We start from the raw sequence: 19,661 nt of genomic DNA on the forward strand, positions 1-19,661 counted from the left end.
AGTGTGGGGGGAAGTAATTCAAGCTTTGAAAGATAATAATCTCCAGCCAAGATTGATATATCCTGCACAACAATCCCTGGAAATTGATGGAAAAACAAGGCGCTTCCAGGATAAAGAGGAACTAGGGGAATTTGCAACCACCAATTCAACTCTACAGAGAATACTGCAAGATATTCTAAAAAAGAAAAATATGAAAAATCCAGAATTAGCCGCAGAGAGACCACAATGAATGGAGCAGAAAACAAAATGAAGAAGACAAACTGACAACTAATGACAGAAAAAGAGCTCAACAGAAATGAGACAGAGAAGATTGGATGATAGGAACAGCTATTTTGGAGAAAATGACGTCTTAAGAGGTAATACTGATTTAGTATCATCTTGTTTTAAAGTCTCATCAAGCTTTTGTTCTTCTGTCTCCATTGGTCTAAACAGGTGGTATCTTATTGGATTTTATTATATATGATAGTATAAACAAAACCTTTTACAGACAAGGAGATTATACAGAAACCATTGTTCATTTTCTGTTAGTTGATTCTAAATACCCTGTAATACTGTCATTCTCTTAAATGGTTTTACATTGTTTTGATATACTTGATGCTACAGTATATGAAGTTATACTTAAAGATTTCAAGGAAAGAGACAATATGGTAACTACTTTTATGTCAGGATAATCTTGTGGTGAAACGCTATTTTGCTTAAATGGTTATGTTTTGATCTGCGCTGATTTGCTGTTATGTCCTCTTTTATCTCAATCTCCATTTTATTATTTACTTTTTTTATCCTTTTAATTAAGGGAAAATCAATTAAAAAAATAGCAGGGTATATTATAGTAACCCACTTTGACTTTCCGTTATCTTGATTTAAAGCCCTGTATTGCTCTCACCATCTTATTTTGACTGATGTTCCTCTATCCTGTTTTACTTGATAGTACCAGGTTCGAAAGTTTAGGCAACAGCTATGAAGATAGTGGGATTCATTATGACGCCCATTCTGGTTGACTATTATCTACTTTTGAAGACCTATAATGTCTCCAATGTTTTGGTTTTGTTGGTTTTGTTCTTTACTGTTTTGTTCAAATTTTATTATAACTGATGATATAGGCAATTCTATTAGAGATAGCGGGAGGCATTATGGTAACCATTGTTGATCACCTAGTATTATGCTTTTACATTATCTATTACGTCCACCCTTTTGATTTGACTGTTCTGTTATGTCACATTTGGTTCTACTCTCTTCCAAAAAAGTAATAAGAACTGTGGGAGCAACAAAATCCAAAATGTGTAATTGTCATTGTACAAAAGAAAGGAAAAGAAAGTGCTCTAAATGATATAACTGCATGTATATTTAAGTGTGTAAGATAGATAATGATATTGCTGAGTTTTATTGGATCATTGAACAGAACTGTTTGCAGTCTCACTGTTGGAATGTCCACTTTATAAGCTTTAATTTTGTAACTTGAACAATTATTTCTAAGATGACAAAATGTAATCCATTAACTAGTGATTTCCTGTTTTTTTCTGTAAATCTGTATAACTTGTACCCTTTCTCTGCTTTTTTTTCTTTTTCTCCTTAAATAAATTTTTTTTAAAAAAAGGGAGCACTTGTTAGCAATTTTATGGGCATTAACCTTATGTAATTTTAAAGCTATGAACTTCTAAATACCAAAGCTCAGGCTACCAGCATATTTTATTCTCCAATGTGTTTTCTTCTTTACTCAGATATATATGGTATGATAGAACCTAAAATAATAGTTGTTTATTTAATCAGTTATAAACCAATAATCAAAAATGTTTTATAACAAGTAAATCTTTTAATAAGTGTTAACTCTTAAAATCCCAGGGCCTTTTTGGTTTTTATTTTTTAAATTCCATTTTAAGAATTCAATAGCCTAACAGCAGAAAACACAAAAAATTATTTTGATAAAACACAAAATCTTAGTTTTTAATCAAGCTTTTTGTCAACAGAATATTTTTTTGTCTTTTTCATTTTTTATCGGTACCAGGGATCAAACTCATGACTGCCACTGCCTGCTTGCAAGGCAGGTGCTTATGCCGCTGAGCTAAATCCCCAGCAGATGCCCTCAACAGAATATTTTAATATCTTAAAAATTTTAGGATTTTAGACAGAAAATTGTTTAACTTCTTAATTATACACAAGTTAATTACATGTAATAATTTTTCAAAAATAATTTTTGAAATGTGGATTTTGTTTTAGTGCATTTTTTCTAATATTTTTATTAGTGCATCTAATATTTTTATTAGTAATCTATTACATTCATCCTGGGGGATGTGATACATGCACGTAGCACATTGTTTTAGTGAATTTTTACATATGCTTCTTAAACCAGTGTTGATGAAATAAACATCCAGGAAGATACAAAGTTCAGAAGAACATGGAATACTTGAGTTTGGACTGGAGATACGCTGGAAAAAATCTCTTTCAGGCACTTGGCAAACCATGATTAGATGAATCGGAAATCAGCAATACCTGAGACAAGCAGCCTTGGGGTAACCAATTCCCGGTACCACGGTTTGTGAACAGCAAAAACCATAAACTAACATCTCCAGAAGGTGACAGGACGCCCAACTACCAGCTGAACTACATTGCCCATAAGAACCCGCGAGCGGGGCCGGCGCTGTCGCGGGGCACTCTGGGAAGCACAATCTGCGCTCCGGAAAGCACTTTCCCAGTCCCGCCCTCGTGGACGTGGCGGTGCCCACTTGGGCCGCATCCCTCAGCTTTGCGTTTTGGCCAGGGCGGGGTTCTGGGCTTTAGGCAGTAAGTGGGGACGACGACCGGGGATTTCGGGAGGACGCGGGAGCATCAGGACGGTGCTGGTGGTGCGGCCCGAACGGGCTAGGCGCGGGGCAGCCCGGGCCTGTCGGGGACGCGCAGCGCGCTCCTGGCGTCGCGGCGGTCGGTGGCCTCGAGCCGCCGGAACCTCCAATTCCTGGCTTCCCGGGTCTGGGGCCTGCTTGCTGGGCTGGGGGCCTCGGGCCTCGGCTGTGGAATGAAGAAGACGGAGACCCAGGCCCTGAGCTCGAGGCCAGACTCCAGTTCCATTTCTTATGCCTTTCTTCTGAGGAATAAGTTGGAAATAATTATGTTTCAGCGCTGTCCCTTGCAGACTTTGCCGGGGCTTCGTGTTTCTCATCTCCGTGTGACATTTGTCACACTCGCTCCCCAGAGCTCCAGCATTACAGCAGCGAGTCTTTCCTCCCCAGAAAACCTACTCCTGGCTCTGTAGTTTGGTTGTACTAAACTGCCGTGAAAATTAAGTTTGGTCCGTTTAATTCACTTAAATATCGTAACCTAGTATTAGGCACAGATGGTTGAGAAGCAGAGATTTTAATGAGTGATAAACCCAAAGCCTCTGTTAACTCTTGGACTCTACTATTGGTTTTGCTATCCCATCAATGGTTTAGGTTTTATGCTAGTTTTTCTTTTTTTATTAGTGATGTAAACATCTCTTTTTTTTCTGTCTGACACTTGTGGGCCAAACCCTGCGTATAATTGCTTTTCTTTTGAGTGGTTTTTGTGTTTTTGTTTTTGAGACAGGGTTTTGACATGTAGTGAAGTCTAGTCGTGAACTACGTATCCCAGCCTGGCCTGGAACTCACAAAATCCACCTGCCTCAGCCTCCCAAGCATGCAGAGATTAGAGGTGTGTGCCACCACCCCCAACAAGCGCCTTTCTGTTACTATCCTGACTGTTTAAGTGATTCTGTGAGACATACGGTATCACTTTTACCTATAAGAAAATAGTTTTAAAAAAAAAGAAAAAGAAAATAGTTAATTTGCCTAGGGGCCCAAAGTTTAATTAGAATGATAACAGGAATGAAAAAAATTCAGATCTTGATGCCTCCAAAACTACTGTATTTTATGTATTTTCTAAAGAGCAATTTACAAAATACATTCCCAAATAAAAGGAAGATTTAGGAAAATATTTTAAAAACCTAAAAATTTATATTCATATAACGTTTTTTTAAAGGGTGATATTTAGTTTCACAATGTTTGGGGACCTATTTGAAGAGGATTATTCCAGTGTGTCAGATAATCAATATGGAAAAGGGAAGAAACTAAAGACTAAACCTTTGGAGCTTCCTGCTCCTAGAGAATTCACCAATTTGAGTGGAATCAGAAATCAGGGTGGAACATGTTACCTCAATTCCCTTCTTCAGACTCTGCATTTCACACCTGAATTCAGAGGTATGCTATGTTACATTTCAGTAGCAATATGTACCAATTGCCTCTACATGTAATCAGTGATACAAATCACAAGTAGACAAAGTATCTCGAATATGTATTCCATGTGTTTATTGTTACAAATGTAAGACATAAATTGAGGTCTTTTCTGCAAAGAAATGTGAAGCTTAAATTAAGTATATTCTGTATGATTATAGTAATGTTTAATAGCAATTTAAAATAATATTTTTCTTCTAATTTCTATAATTTGAAATACAACTAAGACAATTCTCTCATGAGTACCAGGCTTTATTGTTACATTATTTGTTTCTTGAGTTGTTGTTTTTTTTTTTTTTTTAATGTAAAACTTCGTGCTAAATAACAAACACCTAGACTAGAATTACCGAAATAGCTATCTCCTGACTTTTGGAATGGGAAGGGGAGTCACATTAATTATACATGTCCAAAACTGTTCATCTGCATTTCGAGAAATCCAGAAAGCTAGGACCTTGATCCAGTCTGACCTGAATTTGTTTAGCCTGACAACCTAGTGTAACATTTTTACATTATCTTTCTAAAATCTAAAAGTTTTGAATTCCAAAGACCTCAGGATTTTAGGTAAGGGACTATGTACAAAAAACCAGAAACTCAAGTTAGCCACATTTAAAAATAATTGTGAGATTAAGAGAACTGTCCCAGGAACCAGCTGCCAGAAGCTAGTCTGACTTCACTTAACCCTTAGTTTCCTTCCCCCATTTCTATACATGTTCAGCCCATTCCCGTGTCTGCACAGCAGTCTTTAGTATCCATGCTCTTTTGAATGCGGTGTGAGCAATACTTGGCTGCCTTCAGCCTTCCATGGCTCATAGTGTCTTTGTTCTGAAGACAACTATAACTTATCTTACATCTGAGCGCCACATTCCCTTCCCTTCATCACCCAGATTATCCATTGCTTCTAGTCTTACAAAGGCTCCTTCCTTCAGAGATAAAGTATTTACCATTGTCTCCTTTTCAGGGCGTTCTAATGCATTCAATTTTATGTGGGATTTAACAGTAGTACATTTTGTTCATGACTATCTCCTCCATAAAACTATCTCCTTAACACAATTAGTAATTCCACTCTTAGAAATTTCAACATCAATAAACAGATTTCTAAGAGGAAATAAGCTTTTCCAGGTTTTAACACGATTAAAGTTAAAGCACAACTTGAAGTAGAAAAGTGGCCCCAGGAAGAGACTAAGGAGGATGAGGGAGTGGAGCAGAAAGCTCAGGCCAGCTTCCTTGTGTGGCTCAGCATGATCCTGATGCTGGCTGAAGGAAAGTTGTGATTGGGAAAAGATAAAGACAAGCAAAACACTGGGGAGAAAAATATTGGAGTTTGGGAGAATGTATTTTAAGGGATAAGACTAGAATGGGTTCGTTTGTGGGTTTAGTACTCTGTACCTGGGAGACAGTCATAAAAGTCCTTGTATGGTTTTGTTCTTTAACCTCTAGATCCAGAATTCATTTTCACCCAGGCTTAGCACTTAGCTAGAAATCAAACATCGGTAACTGTAGCTGCTACAGCAGCAGTGTTCTTTGATTAAGAGACACAGCTGTCCTCTTCTTTCCTCATGGAGGGTATCAAAGTCAGGAATACCAGAAGATATTCCTGAGTGGAGTTACACATGTCCCCCCAAAATTCAGATATATCAGGGAGCTGGAGTTGAAAGGGACTGGTGTAAGACAGGGTCTTGCTATGTACAGGCTGGCCCTGAACTCACTGTGTGGCCCAAGCTGGGCTTGAACTCTCAGTGTTCTCTCTACCTCTACTTGGGAGCATGTGCAGGAATTGTAAATGTGTGACACCATGCCCACTAGATGTGTCATATTGAGTGATGAACCCACATGTTGAATTATAAAAGCACTTCTGGAGACTGGCACAATGTTGCCCCTTTTCATGGTATGAGAGTACTACCATCAGTTTGTTACTAACTTTACTGCATGGGAGATTTTTCACACCAGAAAAAGGAAGGGCATAATTGCAAGGTAAAAGGTGGTCCTTTGCATGAAAAGCTGGCTGGCAGTCTCACACGTGTTAAAATGCACACCTATATAATATTTTATATTTCCTAATTCCACATGATTTTTGGGTCCCACTGCCATAGGCAATGGAAAGCAATCGGAGTTCTGAGGTTGTTATTTATAGATTCATGAGCATAAACTAATGAATATTTCCCATGCTGAAACCTTAGCCACTTTTATTATGTGATATTTCATAGATTAAAAGTATTAAGCAAGGCATGTAAATATTCTCACAGTTGTATTTCTGAATCTTTAATTTTGCTTAATGGTGGTCTTGCCTTTCTAAACAGTTGAAATGAAACCATGTCATTTACATATCTGATTCTGTGTTTTTGTTTAGAAGCTTTATTTTCTCTTGGTCCGGCAGAGCTTGGTTCTTTAGAGGATAAGGATAAGCCTGATGCAAAGGTATTATATCTATAATTCATGGGGTCTTTTGGGAAGTATTGAGAAGATGTTTATTAAGGAAGGAACTAAGTTCCTTATTATAGAAAAAAATCATTGTGTTTGTTACCAAGTGTTTTCAGAAAGTAGCTTTGCAATACTCTATTATGAAATTTTTCTTGTAAGAATTACTTGTCCAAACATGCTGCTACTGTTTCATGAATATACCTCACTCTGTGTTTATTCTTCTGACAGGGATATTTGTAAACCATCCACACTAACCTGCAAAACATAATGTCTGTTTAACTTTTTTTTACCTGGGATCGAACTCATGACCATGTGCTTGCAAGGCAGGCGCTTATGCCACTGAGCTAAATCCCAGCCCCCATGTCTGTTTCATTTAAAACAGTATTGGATTTGGGTGAGCCTGTAGAGACCAACACTTCCAGTTTGGTGTTCTAGAAATACATTGAGTAAGGAATTGGTTCATTAGTTTGCGTTTACTGTGGTGAAATTATGTTTAAAGTGCAGCTCTAATCACATTCAAGCTGATTAAATCTAATTCAAAAATCTCATCATTTTCAGGCTCAGATGGGTTTATCACAGGATTTCATGATGCAGCCCAGTATTTCTGAAACCACTGTGTGGCAAAGGACCAGTTTTTGCATGTTTTTTTGTTTGTTTGTTTGTTTCCTATCTGTTGTAGCTTAGTGCTTTTATTGCGTATTCTTAAGTGCCAGGGTAATGTAAAATTACCTTAAAAGTTTCTAAATGTTTATCCTCCCTTTTAGTCATTAAAAACCTGGCCTGCAAATCAGATCCTGAAAGGCATTGTTCCTCCTCACTCTCCTCCTCCTGAATAAGGCAGGAAAAGGACAGGCTAGGAGCCAAGAGAGAGAGGGGCAAGGTGCAGCTAGCCCTGTGAAAAAGCCCAACTCCACAGTGAGATCTGTGTGCTTAGAAGAAAATTTATACACTTATCTTTAGGACTATATCTGTATTGGAAAAATTTTAAAGAAAAAGTGAACTATGAGAGAATCTATCCAGTCTGTGATTATTTTGGTGGGTCTATTTGAGTTTTAATATTGGTCTGAATTATGTCAAGTTAGATCAGATAACTAAAATTTCTTGGACTGAATTATAGACTTTTCAAAGAACTCAATCTCAGTGCTCTGTTTTTGACAAGAAATTTACAAACATTCCCCTAAATGAAGTAGGAGGTACATGAAAACGAATACATGGGTCTTTTAAAAAGCCTCACATGACATTCTGAAGGGTCATTTACAAATGCATCATTTCTTGTCCAGGTTCGAATCATTCCTTTGCAGTTGCAGCGCCTGTTTGCTCAGCTTCTGCTCTTAGACCAGGAAGCTGCGTCCACAGCCGACCTCACTGACAGCTTTGGGTGGACCAGCAATGAGGTATGAAAGTCTCTGAGGAAACAGCCCGCAATAGAAGAGGCTTTAAGATATTACCTGACTTTTTAAATTTTGTCTAAGAGTCTCAACATACTGACCGACTATTCCTTCTCACTTTAAATGATTCCAGGGCTATATATATATATGTATATGTATTCACTGTTGTATGTTTGTTTGATTTTGAAACAGAGTCTATGTAGTTCAGACTGGTCTTGAACTCTTGGCAATTTTCCTGCCTCAGCTTACTGAGTGCTGGGATTATCAGTGTACATCATCATGCCCAGCTAAAAGTGCATTTTTAAATACACTTTTTATGGTTTTTTATGGCTGGCTGTGAAATGGGATTGGGGAGAAGATGTTAAGGGCAGAAGCTGATTTTTGCATTTTCTACCCTAAGTGTTTTTGTATAAATCTAGTTGAGCTATAATTTCTGTTACATGAAAATTACTTACTGTTTATATGGCAAGCTGCTAATCAGCCTTTCAGTGTTTGACTAGCAATAAAGGATAAACTAATAAGTATTTTTGTCTAAATGCTGTCTCCCTGGGTAATGTGCATCGTCTTTGAATCTGAGTGTTCTTCTCAGAGCATTTACATGAGTTAGAGCAGTGAAGCCATTTGCGGCAGATCTTTCCATGTTCCCTATCCTGACTCACTTTTAACTCTCTTTCTTCCTTTATTGTATTGTGTGGGAGCTTTCTCTCATTTTTCCGTGTGCATCCTAGAAAGTATGCTGTTGGAGAATACACGTGCAGGGCTGTGCATGGCCTGGGCATGGCTGAACTGAGAACAGGAAACACCTCAGGGGGCAAGAGAGGCCACAGCTGAGGCCACCTGGAGACTTTCTGGATAGTTTTCCTTAATTGGCATTGTCTGTTGCTCTGAGGGGTCCTTAAACCCCTCTCAAGGTCCTGCTCAGGTTTCCTGCATTTTTCATTCAACTCCTTGCTTGTTCTGATTAAATATGGGCTGCCCAAAGTCATTCGGCTGGCTAGCAAGAGTTTCGAGCTCTACTGAGGATTTCAGTCCTCCTGCAGCCCAAAAGATCATGCCACTTGTCTCATTCCTTTGAGACTTTGCTGTGCACTCTTTTGGGGAATTGGGGGTCTAAGTACAGACCCCAACTATATTCCACTGTATACACTCTAAACATTTATCAGCAATATATAAAGCTGCTTTTTTCACTATTGATGAGTTGTTAGCTGTATAAATTCAAGTAAATCCAGGTCTTCCACTCTAGGGAAGAGATGTATTTTAACAAATCCAAGTACAGGAAACTATCACAGAATCTTTTTTCCTTTTATTTTGCTCTTTATATTTTGAAAAATTATAAATGTTTTCACATAAAAGAAACTGATATTTCAGCTTGTATGCCTGATTTATTTCACTTAACATATGGTCTCAAGGTGCATCCATTTTTCCTACAAATGACTCAGTTTTATCTAAATCTTTTATGAAAGAGTAGTACTTCATTGTGTATGTAAATACCGTATTGTCTTTATCCGTCTGTTGATGGACAAATGGCAGCTTCCAAGAATTAACTATTATGGCTTGTGTTGCTATAAACATGGGTATGCGTATATCACTGTAACATAATGTGTTTAATTCTTTCAGAGAGATACCTACATGGAAATTCCTGAGTCAAATGGGACTTGTTTAAGTTTTTTGAGGAACCTCTGTACAGATTTCCATAATGCTTGTTCTAGTTTACATTCTCACCAATAGTGCAAGAGGATCCCTTTTTTTCGTCAGATGCTCACAAGCATTTATTGTTATCTGATTGCTTAATGATAGCCATTCTTTCCAGAATAAAGCAGAATTTCAGTGTTGTTTTGATTTGTATTTCTCTAGTGGCCAGATATTTTGAACATTTATTTATTTATTTATTTATTTGCTATTTGTATTTCTTCTGAGAATTGTGTGTTCATTTCAGTTGCCCATTTTTTGAATTGGGTCTTTTATTTTGAAGAGGTCTAATTTTTTAGTTCATTATATATTCTAGATATTAGTTTTTCGTCCAAAGAATAGCTACCAAAAAAACTTTTTCCCATTCTGTAGTTTTGTCTCTTTATTATTTTCCTTTGCTATGCAAAAGCTTTTTAATTTTATACAGTCCCATTTGTTGGTTCTCGGTATTATTTCTTGTTAAATTTGGGCTCTGTCCAAAAAGTCCTTGCCTACCCTTGTGTTTTTAAGAATTTTACCTATTTTATCTTCCAGCAGATAGTGTTTTTATTTTAATATTTAGAACTTTAATCCATGTTGATTTTAATTTAGTGAATGATGAGAATATGGGTCTAGTTTCAATCTTCTGCATGTGGATTGCTAGTTTTCCCAGCACCATTTGTTAAAAAGGCTGCCTTCCCTCCAGTGTTAAGTTGTTGGCCCGTGTCAAAACTCAGGTAGCCAAATGTGTTTGGAGTTGTTTCTGCATCCTCTGGTTTGTTTTTGCTAGCACTGAGCTGTTTTTATCACTGTACCTTTATACTACAATGTGAAGTCTGGGATTGTGATTCTGCCTTGTTCTTGTTGCCCAGGATTGATGTCATTATTCTAGGTCTCCTCTGGTTCCATATGCATTTTAAGACCATTCTCCAGTTCTTTGAGGAAGGTAATTGGTATTTTATTTGGGATTGCATTAAATCTGTATCGCTTTTGAAATTATGACCATTTTTGTTACTGGCTTCTGGAGTACTGTGGAGTCCTTTTAGAGAGTCTTTCTGGGTTCTTTTTATTCTGAAGAAAAAAAAATGAATGAAACAAGCTTAAAAGTAGCAAGATTTTACTTTTTTTTTTTTTTGAGACAGGGTCTCACTATACAGTTTTGGCTATCCGTGAACTCACTTTGTACAGCCTGGTCTCAAACTCACAGAAATCCTCCTGCCTTAGCCTCCCAATGCTGGGACTACCAGCATGTGCCACCACACCCAGCCTATATGTTTATTAAAGGTAGGAAAAGAAACATGCTCTGCAGAGTGAGTGCATGCCAATTAAAGAAGTGCACTGTACAGGGTGAGGGCAGACCATTGCAAAAGAGACCACTCAGCAACCAACAGCCTTATGGTGACTGCCTTTGTATCCCCACTCCTCAGGTTGGCATCAGAACTAACCTGTCCTATCAAAATCCTGCTTGAATTCACATGAGAAGAATCAAAAATAGCACTTTCTGATTGAAACTCTTTTCTGCACATGTTCTGACACGCCCACTCACTCCACTGGTTTGCCATACCCTCATCTGCCTCATTTTGACTACCTTAGTTCTGCCTATCCTGGAACATTTCCTGATGTCCACCTTACTGTCCTTTTCCAGAGTACTGTAATTCTCATTGTGAAGGTCTTTCACTTCCTTGGATAGATTAATTCCTAAATAGTATTTAATTTTTCTTGAGGCTGTCATGAGAGATTATTTCCCTCTGGCTGTTGCCTGCTGTGTGGAAGGCATCCCATTGGAGCAAGATGCCATGCTGCTTTTGCTGTTCCCAGCAGCCATTTCTCTCTGGATCTTCCTGCCCTGGGCACTTAGCTTGGTTCTGAGAAGAGAGTCTAGATTGTTTTTTTCTTTATGTCTGAATTATAGAGCATCTCCAGAATCTCCTATAGCCTCTGTTTTTCCTATCAATTCTCTATTCCTGCCAACCTACTTTTTTCTTTGCTATGTTGTTATTTTCTTTTCTGGATGATGGGTTTAGGGGAAGCTTAATTTTGCTGCCAATCACCACATCACCTGAGCTTTTCAGTCTCTGTCTGTCTCTGTCTCTTTCTCTTTTTTCTTTTCTTTTTGTTTTTGTTCTTGTTTTTTGAGACAAGATCTTGCAGGCTGACCTCGAACTCCAGACAACTCTCTTTCCTCCAAGTGCTGGGATCACAAATGTGCACCACCACACCTGGCTACATGTCTTATACTTTAAAGGAGATACAAGAAAAAGATCCCAAGCCCCAAGCTTTAGCTTTCATCTTTATTTTCAGCTTACCATATGAAACATTTTTCTACTATCCTCCCATACCTCCTCTACTTCTGCGGCCTGCATTTGTGCCTCTGCCTCCTTTCTGCTTTCATGGCAAAGTCAACAATGACATTCACGTGCGAAGGACAGAAGACAGCTGTCAGCATTAGTTGGTTGAGCTCAGGAGCACTCACCGCCTCTTTAGAGGTTTTCCTGCTTCCTGGGACTACCGCCCTCCTGATTTCTCCATTCTAGCTGTTTTTTCTCCTCTCCTCACTTCTAAATGGTGGTGTACAGCTTGACTTTGCTTTAGAAAGTATTCTTAAGGAGTGGAATTTTTCTGTATGCCTCACTTCTCAGGGTGTCAAATTGTTTTTCTGTGCTTGAGAAGTTTTCTGCTAGTACTTTTGTGAACATGTTTCTTACTCATGTTTGCTGGCTTCTTACTTTTCATTAACTGCAGTCAATCTGATGTTCTTCACATCATCTTGCATTTGTTGGATTGTCTTTTTCATGGTCCCTTGCTATTCTTAATAGATTTGTGTGTGTGTGTGTGTGTGTGTGTGTGTGTGTGACTGCTAACCACAATTCTGTCTTCTAGGTCTGATAGTCTGCCTTCACTTTCTTTAATATACTTCTGCAAACTTTCAGTGGAATTTTTAATTTCCTGGATTTATTTGAATCTCTTTCATGGGTTCCATTTTTTTCCTATATTGGGCATTTATGGTTTTCATCATTTTTCTATGCTCCTCTACTGTTTTATGTATGGCTACTCTAAATTTGCTGAGCAAGTCATTCATTATGGCTGACATTTCCTTTTTAACCTGCAGAATTTTCCTATATATCCTCATACATTTATGTATCTTTTTTTTTTTTTTTTTCTGCTGCTGTCATTCCAAAAGATTCAGGTGGATGATTTCTGAGTTCCTCTGTCTCACCGTCCCCTGGAATTGTTCTGAGTGGGCTGGAAGCCTGGGATTTCATCTTATTTCTATACCTTGTCATCTTCTATGTTTTTTTAATTTTAATTTGTTTTCTATGGGTTTGTATTTTTATGTTAGGTAGCTTTATCATTGGTATGGAGAATTCTCTAGAAATGTCTGCTCCTCCCAGATATCTTCTAGGCATTAGTCTTTGTGTCTGCCCCCAAATCCTATCTTCCTACTTTATTAGGGATGAGGAGTTGCTATTTGGCATAGCATCCGGTCCTATGGTACTGGACTATGAAGATGATTAGGACCCCAGGTTATCACAGTGTTGTCATACAATGGTGAACAACTGATTACAACAAGTGAGGTGCCCTGATTAAAGTAGTATAATTAGCAATAATGATAACATCAAGCACAGCCTAGAAACTGACGGTCTAGTAACTGCTAATTTGGTACCTCTAACCCTAGGAACACAATCTGTAGTTATAAAACAGCGTCCAACATAAACCAGAAACTTGTATGCAAGAGTTTCTAGTTGGTAGAGTGATTTTATCCTGCAGGAGAAGAAGGACTTAGGAGGAACAGGAGACAAAGCAGAGCAATAACTGAAGAGAAATATAGTGGAAGCAAGGCTGAAAGACGAAGAATAATCACCCAAACTTTGGGAAGCTGGAAAAGCAAAAGGGAGAAAAGAAATGAAGGAGAAAGTGAAAGAATATCAGGGCGAACCAGAAAGACGAGACAGTTTTCATTCACATGTAAATAGCAGAAAATCAAGAAAGACCATTGAGGAAAGAGACAGAACAGAGAAACCAAACCAAACAGTAAAAGTCAAAACCTAAACAACCACCCCTCAAAAAAAATTCCTCTGGTGCCCCTGTTCTGGGTCAGTTCCCTAGTCAGAGCTGGAACCTCTAACTGAGTAACCCCACCCAGTCTGCAGTGGGACTGCTGTGGGGAAAAAGCTAATCTTGGCCACACCACTGACTTCTCTCACAAGTTGGCCATAGGGCGGGGATAGTGACGTTGTCCTGCCACCGGCCAATGCCAATTGACTGTATGCCCTTCTGGTCACAGGACAGGTAGGGGCCCCTTATGCCACTGGGTGCAGGGCAGGGGCCACCTTTGTCTCATTGCATGCCAAGGCCACTTACCTGTTTGCCTCTCTGGTCATAGAGCAGGGGACTACTTCCAGTCCACTGTAGCCAGGGCTAAGACTGGCTTTTGGCCCCCAGCAGAATGGAGTCTGGTTGGTCCCAGCTACTACTACTACTACTACTGCTACTACTACTATTTTTTTTGGGGTAGCCTGGATCAAACTCACAACCTTGCACTTGCCAGGCGGGTGCTTATGCCACTTAGTTAAATCCCCTGCCCAGCTCCTACTTGACCGAATTCCCTCCAGCCTGCTGTCTACTATGATTGGATGACCCTTTTTCCGTTCAGGAATACTGGCAGTGAAGCAAGCCTAGGGCTGCTCTGCTGCTGCATTTCAAACCCTGAGCCCTTTAAAATAAAATGGTGGGCCCTCTTGCCTGCTGCTAGTCCTCCTCTTTCCTGTGTGCTGGGCCCCTTTTTAGTTCACTCATTATTGATTCGCAGTGTGAAGCACTCAGGAAGTGGTGTCTTACCTTCTTGCTGCTGCCTCCAGCTGTACAAGATTCTCCTGGTCCAGGTCAGGTCTCAGCCTCCCAATGAGGGGCAAAGCTGCTTCTGCCACCCACCGGGACAGCTACACAGCTGCTCTCGTTGCACTGTGTGGTCCCAGATCTGTGACAGTGAGCCATTTCTTCTGTGGCAATGAATCCTGTTTTCTTGTTTTTCACTATCAGTTCCCTCATGGTTCCCATGTGTCCTGCATTCCCTTTGGATTCTCCCTGGGCTGTGATTTTCCAAATCTCAGCACTTCGTTCTGGAGAAGCTTGAGTAGCTGATACTCAGCACTGCCATTTTGAGAAGTCTCCTGGAATTTTTCTCAGAAGCACCATGTTGGTCTTGTTTTTGTTAGTTTTGCTTCACAGCTGTAAATCCTAGGCCTTCTCTGATGGTGTTGCCCTGTCATGTTCTCCAGCCACTGTGACTTCATGAGGTGGCATCTTTTAGTTAAACCTTCCTGTTCCTCCCTCCTGTCCTCTTTGTGGCATGGCCATGTATAGTTTCCTCACAAGAGTAAATGCACTTTCCAGTTGTCAGGCAAGTTGAATTATAAATACATCCTGAATGCAGCCTACTCGTATTTTTAGTTTGTAGTATCAATAAAAGTAGGTGATGGTCTTTTAACCTGTTTTGGGCTAATTTTGCTTAGTAATCCTTATGTCTGATCAAAGGTTATGTTGAATTGTGTGATAAAGCTTGAGTTTTTATTTGTATTATTTTTTAAATTGATTTTTATAAAATTAGCACACAAAAGCACTTTTATGCATTGCTTGTATAGGAAATGAGACAACATGATGTACAGGAACTGAATCGAATTCTCTTCAGTGCTTTGGAAACTTCTTTAGTTGGGACCTCTGGACATGACCTCATCAATCGTCTGTATCATGGAACAGTTGTTAACCAGATCGTTTGTAAAGAATGTAAAAACATAAGTGAAAAGCAGGTAAATATGAAAGTCTTTTAGTATTAAATTGTATTGTAGATTATAATTCATGTCACGAAATATGATCTTTCGTACAGATTAAAATGTTTATCAACTGGAAATAATTTATCACTTTCTCCTTTAACTACAACTAAATATTGCTTATGAATCAGATATTTCCATGTAAACTGAAAGAAGCAAGTATCTTAAAGCAGTCTTGTAATTAGTATCCAGGTGTCTTACTTTTTTCATTGTGGAGACAAAATACCCAACAGAGGAAAGAGTTATTATAGCCCACAGCTTGTAGAGGTTTCAGTTCATAGTTGGCCATCTCCAAGGCCAGGTGGCATGACAGAGGGGAATCATAGAGGTGAAACAAGTTCATGGTAGGCAGAAGTCGGGGAAAGAGCAAGCAAGTGACCAGTGATGACGATGGCAGCTGTCTTTCTGTCCCTTACATTTTATCCAGGCCAGGGTGGGAAGCACTCACACCCTTAATCCCAGCATCCTTTTGTGAGTCAATCCCAGCATCATCCTTGATGCCAGCAACACACACTCTTGATCCAGCCACCTCCTGAAATCCCCACGTATGACCACATGAGGCTCTGGGGAGACATTTAGACACATAAACCATAGCATCTGCTATTTGGGTAATGGCTTTAGAGATGTTTATAAGTGGAAGACAGTGGCCTTATGAAAGAAGGCCAGTGTTGTGGTTCAAATATTGTTAAAGGAAATTAATCAGAGAGATTAAACAGAACATTGAGTATCATTTAAACTGATAAACCTCTGTGGTTTTATACTGGATTTAGCTTATTAAGTGTACTTTTTATGCTTACGTTTATATACTATATATAAGCTAGTATAAATAAAGTTATTATAACTTTAATTTTCATGATCTTCAGTTCTTTGTAGTTGCCTATTTAATCTGATTAGAAACTGGATTTTTGTAAATATGATGATCACTGTTTCTTATACACTAATGGTTTCATCACTGAATGCTTTAATAAAAATCTCTTTTTTGTGGGGGGGGGTACTAGGGATTGAACTCACAACCATGCACTTACAAAGCAGATGCTTTTGCTGCTGAGCTAAATCCCTGGCCCAAAACCTCCTTTTGTTATATGGCAAAAGCTGTAGAACATTTCTCTATTTAACTGTGTGAAATAAAATGTAGTGCCATTTTCTATAAAGTGTTGCTGCTGGAAATATGTGTGTGTACACATATGTGTATTTGGTCTTTTTTTTTTTCCTCTTGACGTTAAGGAGCAAAACCAAGGCTCAATACATGCTAGACAAACTATCCACTGAGTCCATCTATTTCTCAAGAATTATGGATTTTTTAAAAAAATACTTCTTGGCCCTTATCTATGCTAATAGGCTTTCTTGGTCAACCAGGTGTTGATAATTCAAACGATTACTCCCAGTACTCTGGAAGCTAAAGAGGAAAGTTGAATCTAAGCAATTTAGAAACTTAGTGAGAATTTGTCTCTAAAAGGGGAAAGGGGATTATGAGGGGCACATAGTTCAGTATGTTTGGTTCTTAATAACATGAAAAAAATCTTTCTTGGTTAGTGAATTAAGATGTCCTGTGTGTCAAATAATGTTGCATCCACGCACAGGGCCATAAATCTGATTTAAACATGCCAAATTATAATAGCATTATTACTAGAAATACAGTGACATTCAAATGTAGTTAGGTAGAATTAGTAGACTTGTTTTTTGTGAAATGCCGTTCTGTTTTCATAGAAATACCATTTATGCTGGGTCAAAATAATTTTTTCTTAGAATTTTGGTGTGTTTTATGCCAGCTATAGCAAAAAAAAAAAAAAAAAAGAAAGAAGTAGAGTTTACATTAGAAAATTTACTTTTGACTTTGCTGTTATACCTCTAAAGACTAAAACAATACTAAAAACTGTGTGTATGTGTGATGTATATAAATTCAGGGATATATTTTATTACAGTTTATTTCCTGAGAAAATGGATTTTAATTATCTACACTAAGCTCATAAACTTCTCCCTTTATAAAATGTTTTCCTAATATATTTTAAATTGAGTTATAGCTTGATTTAGACAGGATAATCGAGTGTTATAAATTTCACAGCAGCTAGTCATGCATATAGTGTTTTAGGAGAAATATATCTGATTATCCCCAATCTGTGTCTGAGTTGGTGATATGCTCGTAACACTTTGTAAATTATGCTTTCGATATTCTTGATTCTCTCAGGAAGACTTCTTAGATCTGACAGTAGCTGTCAAAGATGTGTCTGGTTTGGAAGATGCTCTCTGGAGCATGTATGTGGAAGAGGAAGTTTTTGACTGTGACAACTTGTACCACTGTGGAACTTGTGACCGGCTGGTTACAGCAACAAAGGTAATGATGCCTACCTTTTCCCATAGCACCCAGTTAGTACTCCATAGCAGGAAAGTCTGTCAGCTGAAGTCACCTTGTAGGCAGAAGTCTGGGAAAAGCCAGGGTGGTAGTGCACATCTTAATCTAGAACTCTGCGAGGGTGAGGCAGGAGGATTACAAGTCCGAGCCTAATCAAGGCAATTTTAGCAACTTAGCAAGACCCTGGCTTTAAAAACAAACAAAAACCAAACAAAAGGCTGTGGATGTACCTAGGTATGCAGGTCCTAGGCTTAATCCCAGGACCATAAAGCATGTCTGCAGGATAAACATAAAGATCTTTACCCAAAAAAGCATTGACATTATTAGGTAGGGTTGGGAGAAGTGTTTGTTTGTTTTTGTTTTTTGTTTTTTGAGATAGGTGTAGCTATGCAATTCAGGCTTAACTTGAGCTTTGTAACCCAGGCTGGTTGTAACCCAGGCTGGTGTCAAACTTGCAACAATCCTCCTAATTTAGCCTCCTGAGTGCTAGAATTACTGATGTGCGCTACATCTGGCAATTTTTAAATTTTTTATAAAAAATATTTTAAAGGCTTCACGTCTTAACAGTTCTCTTAACTTCCTTCTCTCCCATTGGAAGTTATTTGTACCTGAGTTTCTTAAGTGTGTGCCTTTTAGTATAAACACCCTGCTTTTGGCAAATGACTTTGTAAAGGAGATGGTATGGATGTATTTTCATTCCTGCCATCAAGAGGCTTTCTGAATTCTTTTCTCTGTTTGCCACTATGGAAACAAGTGGCTGTCTTCATTTCCGCAGAAGTTATTTCACAATCTTGATACATGTTTTCGCTTCCTCCAATATGCCCTTTCCCATTTGTGAATATTTTCCTTGGTAATTATGAGCCTCCGCAGAGTACTTTCAGTTTTCTTTCTGTGCAGCAAAGGAAAATACAAGGTGAAATGGAGGCAGGATTAAAGCAACTGATTTTTTTTTTTTGCAGTTTGAGCTAAGAGAAGAATAAAATCAATTAGCATAGAATTCCAGTTGTTTTATCATATCTGTAGTCATTTCTGTAGATAAAATGCATAGTTATTTTAGAATCTAAGAAGAAAGAGAAACTGACAAGAAATAAGAAATCATTGCTATTTCAAACATACATACACACACACTCAGTGTTATTTTCATGCATCATAAATTTTGTCCACCATGCCGGACTGACAAGACAGATTTTTACAAAAGCGTTTTTTACATAGTTCATTCCCACCAAAAGCATTATTAATGCTAGTAAATTGCCAAGTACTGCTAACTTATTAAAGTCAGTGTAAAGAAACAATATTAAAGTGCCTGTATATCTGTGTATGTGTAAAGTATTAACACTGTTTTCCATTGCCCTAGCTTGGCTGTGCCATCTCTGACCTTCCTCTCAGCTCCTGTGCCTGTGAGCAACACAGCATCAACCCCACTGCTGCTGCCTTTATGAATGATGCTGGCAGCTGTCCCAGGCTATGGGATGGGGTGGGCTGTTCATAAGCATCTGAAAGGAGCTCATTTAGTCAGTTGCTACAGAGGTTTGTCTTAAACAGCTACCACTAAGACATTAGTACAGTTATCCCACGATGTCAAAGAGAGCATTGTTCCCTGGAGCTGACAATTAATGAACTTTTCAACAAGTAAAATGAATATTTAGATATTCTGATTTTATGTCCTGGTGATTATGGAAGAAAATATAATAAAAATTGTGGTCATATTTTTCACAATAGGATTTAAAACCAGGGTGAATTTTTTACTGTGTAGCTATTTCCACACAGT

General features: G+C 38.4%; 1 protein-coding gene across 14 annotated transcripts in view; it reads left to right on the top strand.

Annotated features, from left to right (window-relative positions):
* The first annotated feature begins 2,639 nt into the window (after nucleotides 1–2,639).
* Usp40 (ubiquitin specific peptidase 40) overlaps nucleotides 2,640–19,661 on the top strand; it is an 82,409-nt gene continuing 65,387 nt past the window's right edge. For 11 of the 14 annotated variants that reach the window (XR_010043453.1, XR_010043454.1, XR_010043455.1 and 8 more), the window contains exons 1-7: nucleotides 2,660–2,778; nucleotides 3,555–3,663; nucleotides 3,991–4,208; nucleotides 6,589–6,656; nucleotides 7,940–8,053; nucleotides 15,358–15,522; nucleotides 17,729–17,875. Coding sequence is in view for 10 of the 14 variants with exons in the window: in XM_013157398.3 (XP_013012852.1) it covers nucleotides 4,010–4,208; nucleotides 6,589–6,656; nucleotides 7,940–8,053; nucleotides 15,358–15,522; nucleotides 17,729–17,875 (693 nt within the window). In the remaining 4 variants the exon portion in view is untranslated. Of the gene's footprint in view, nucleotides 2,779–3,554; nucleotides 3,664–3,990; nucleotides 4,209–6,588; nucleotides 6,657–7,939; nucleotides 8,054–15,357; nucleotides 15,523–17,728; nucleotides 17,876–19,661 lie in introns of all 14 variants that reach the window. The other 3 variants (XM_005005707.4, XM_063237082.1, XM_063237081.1) reach the window with 3 other exon arrangements.

Source organism: Cavia porcellus, unplaced genomic scaffold, assembly GCF_034190915.1.
Source record: "Cavia porcellus strain 051 isolate PalLab524CR breed Dunkin Hartley unplaced genomic scaffold, mCavPor4.1 scaffold_26, whole genome shotgun sequence".
Lineage (NCBI taxonomy): Eukaryota > Metazoa > Chordata > Mammalia > Rodentia > Caviidae > Cavia > Cavia porcellus.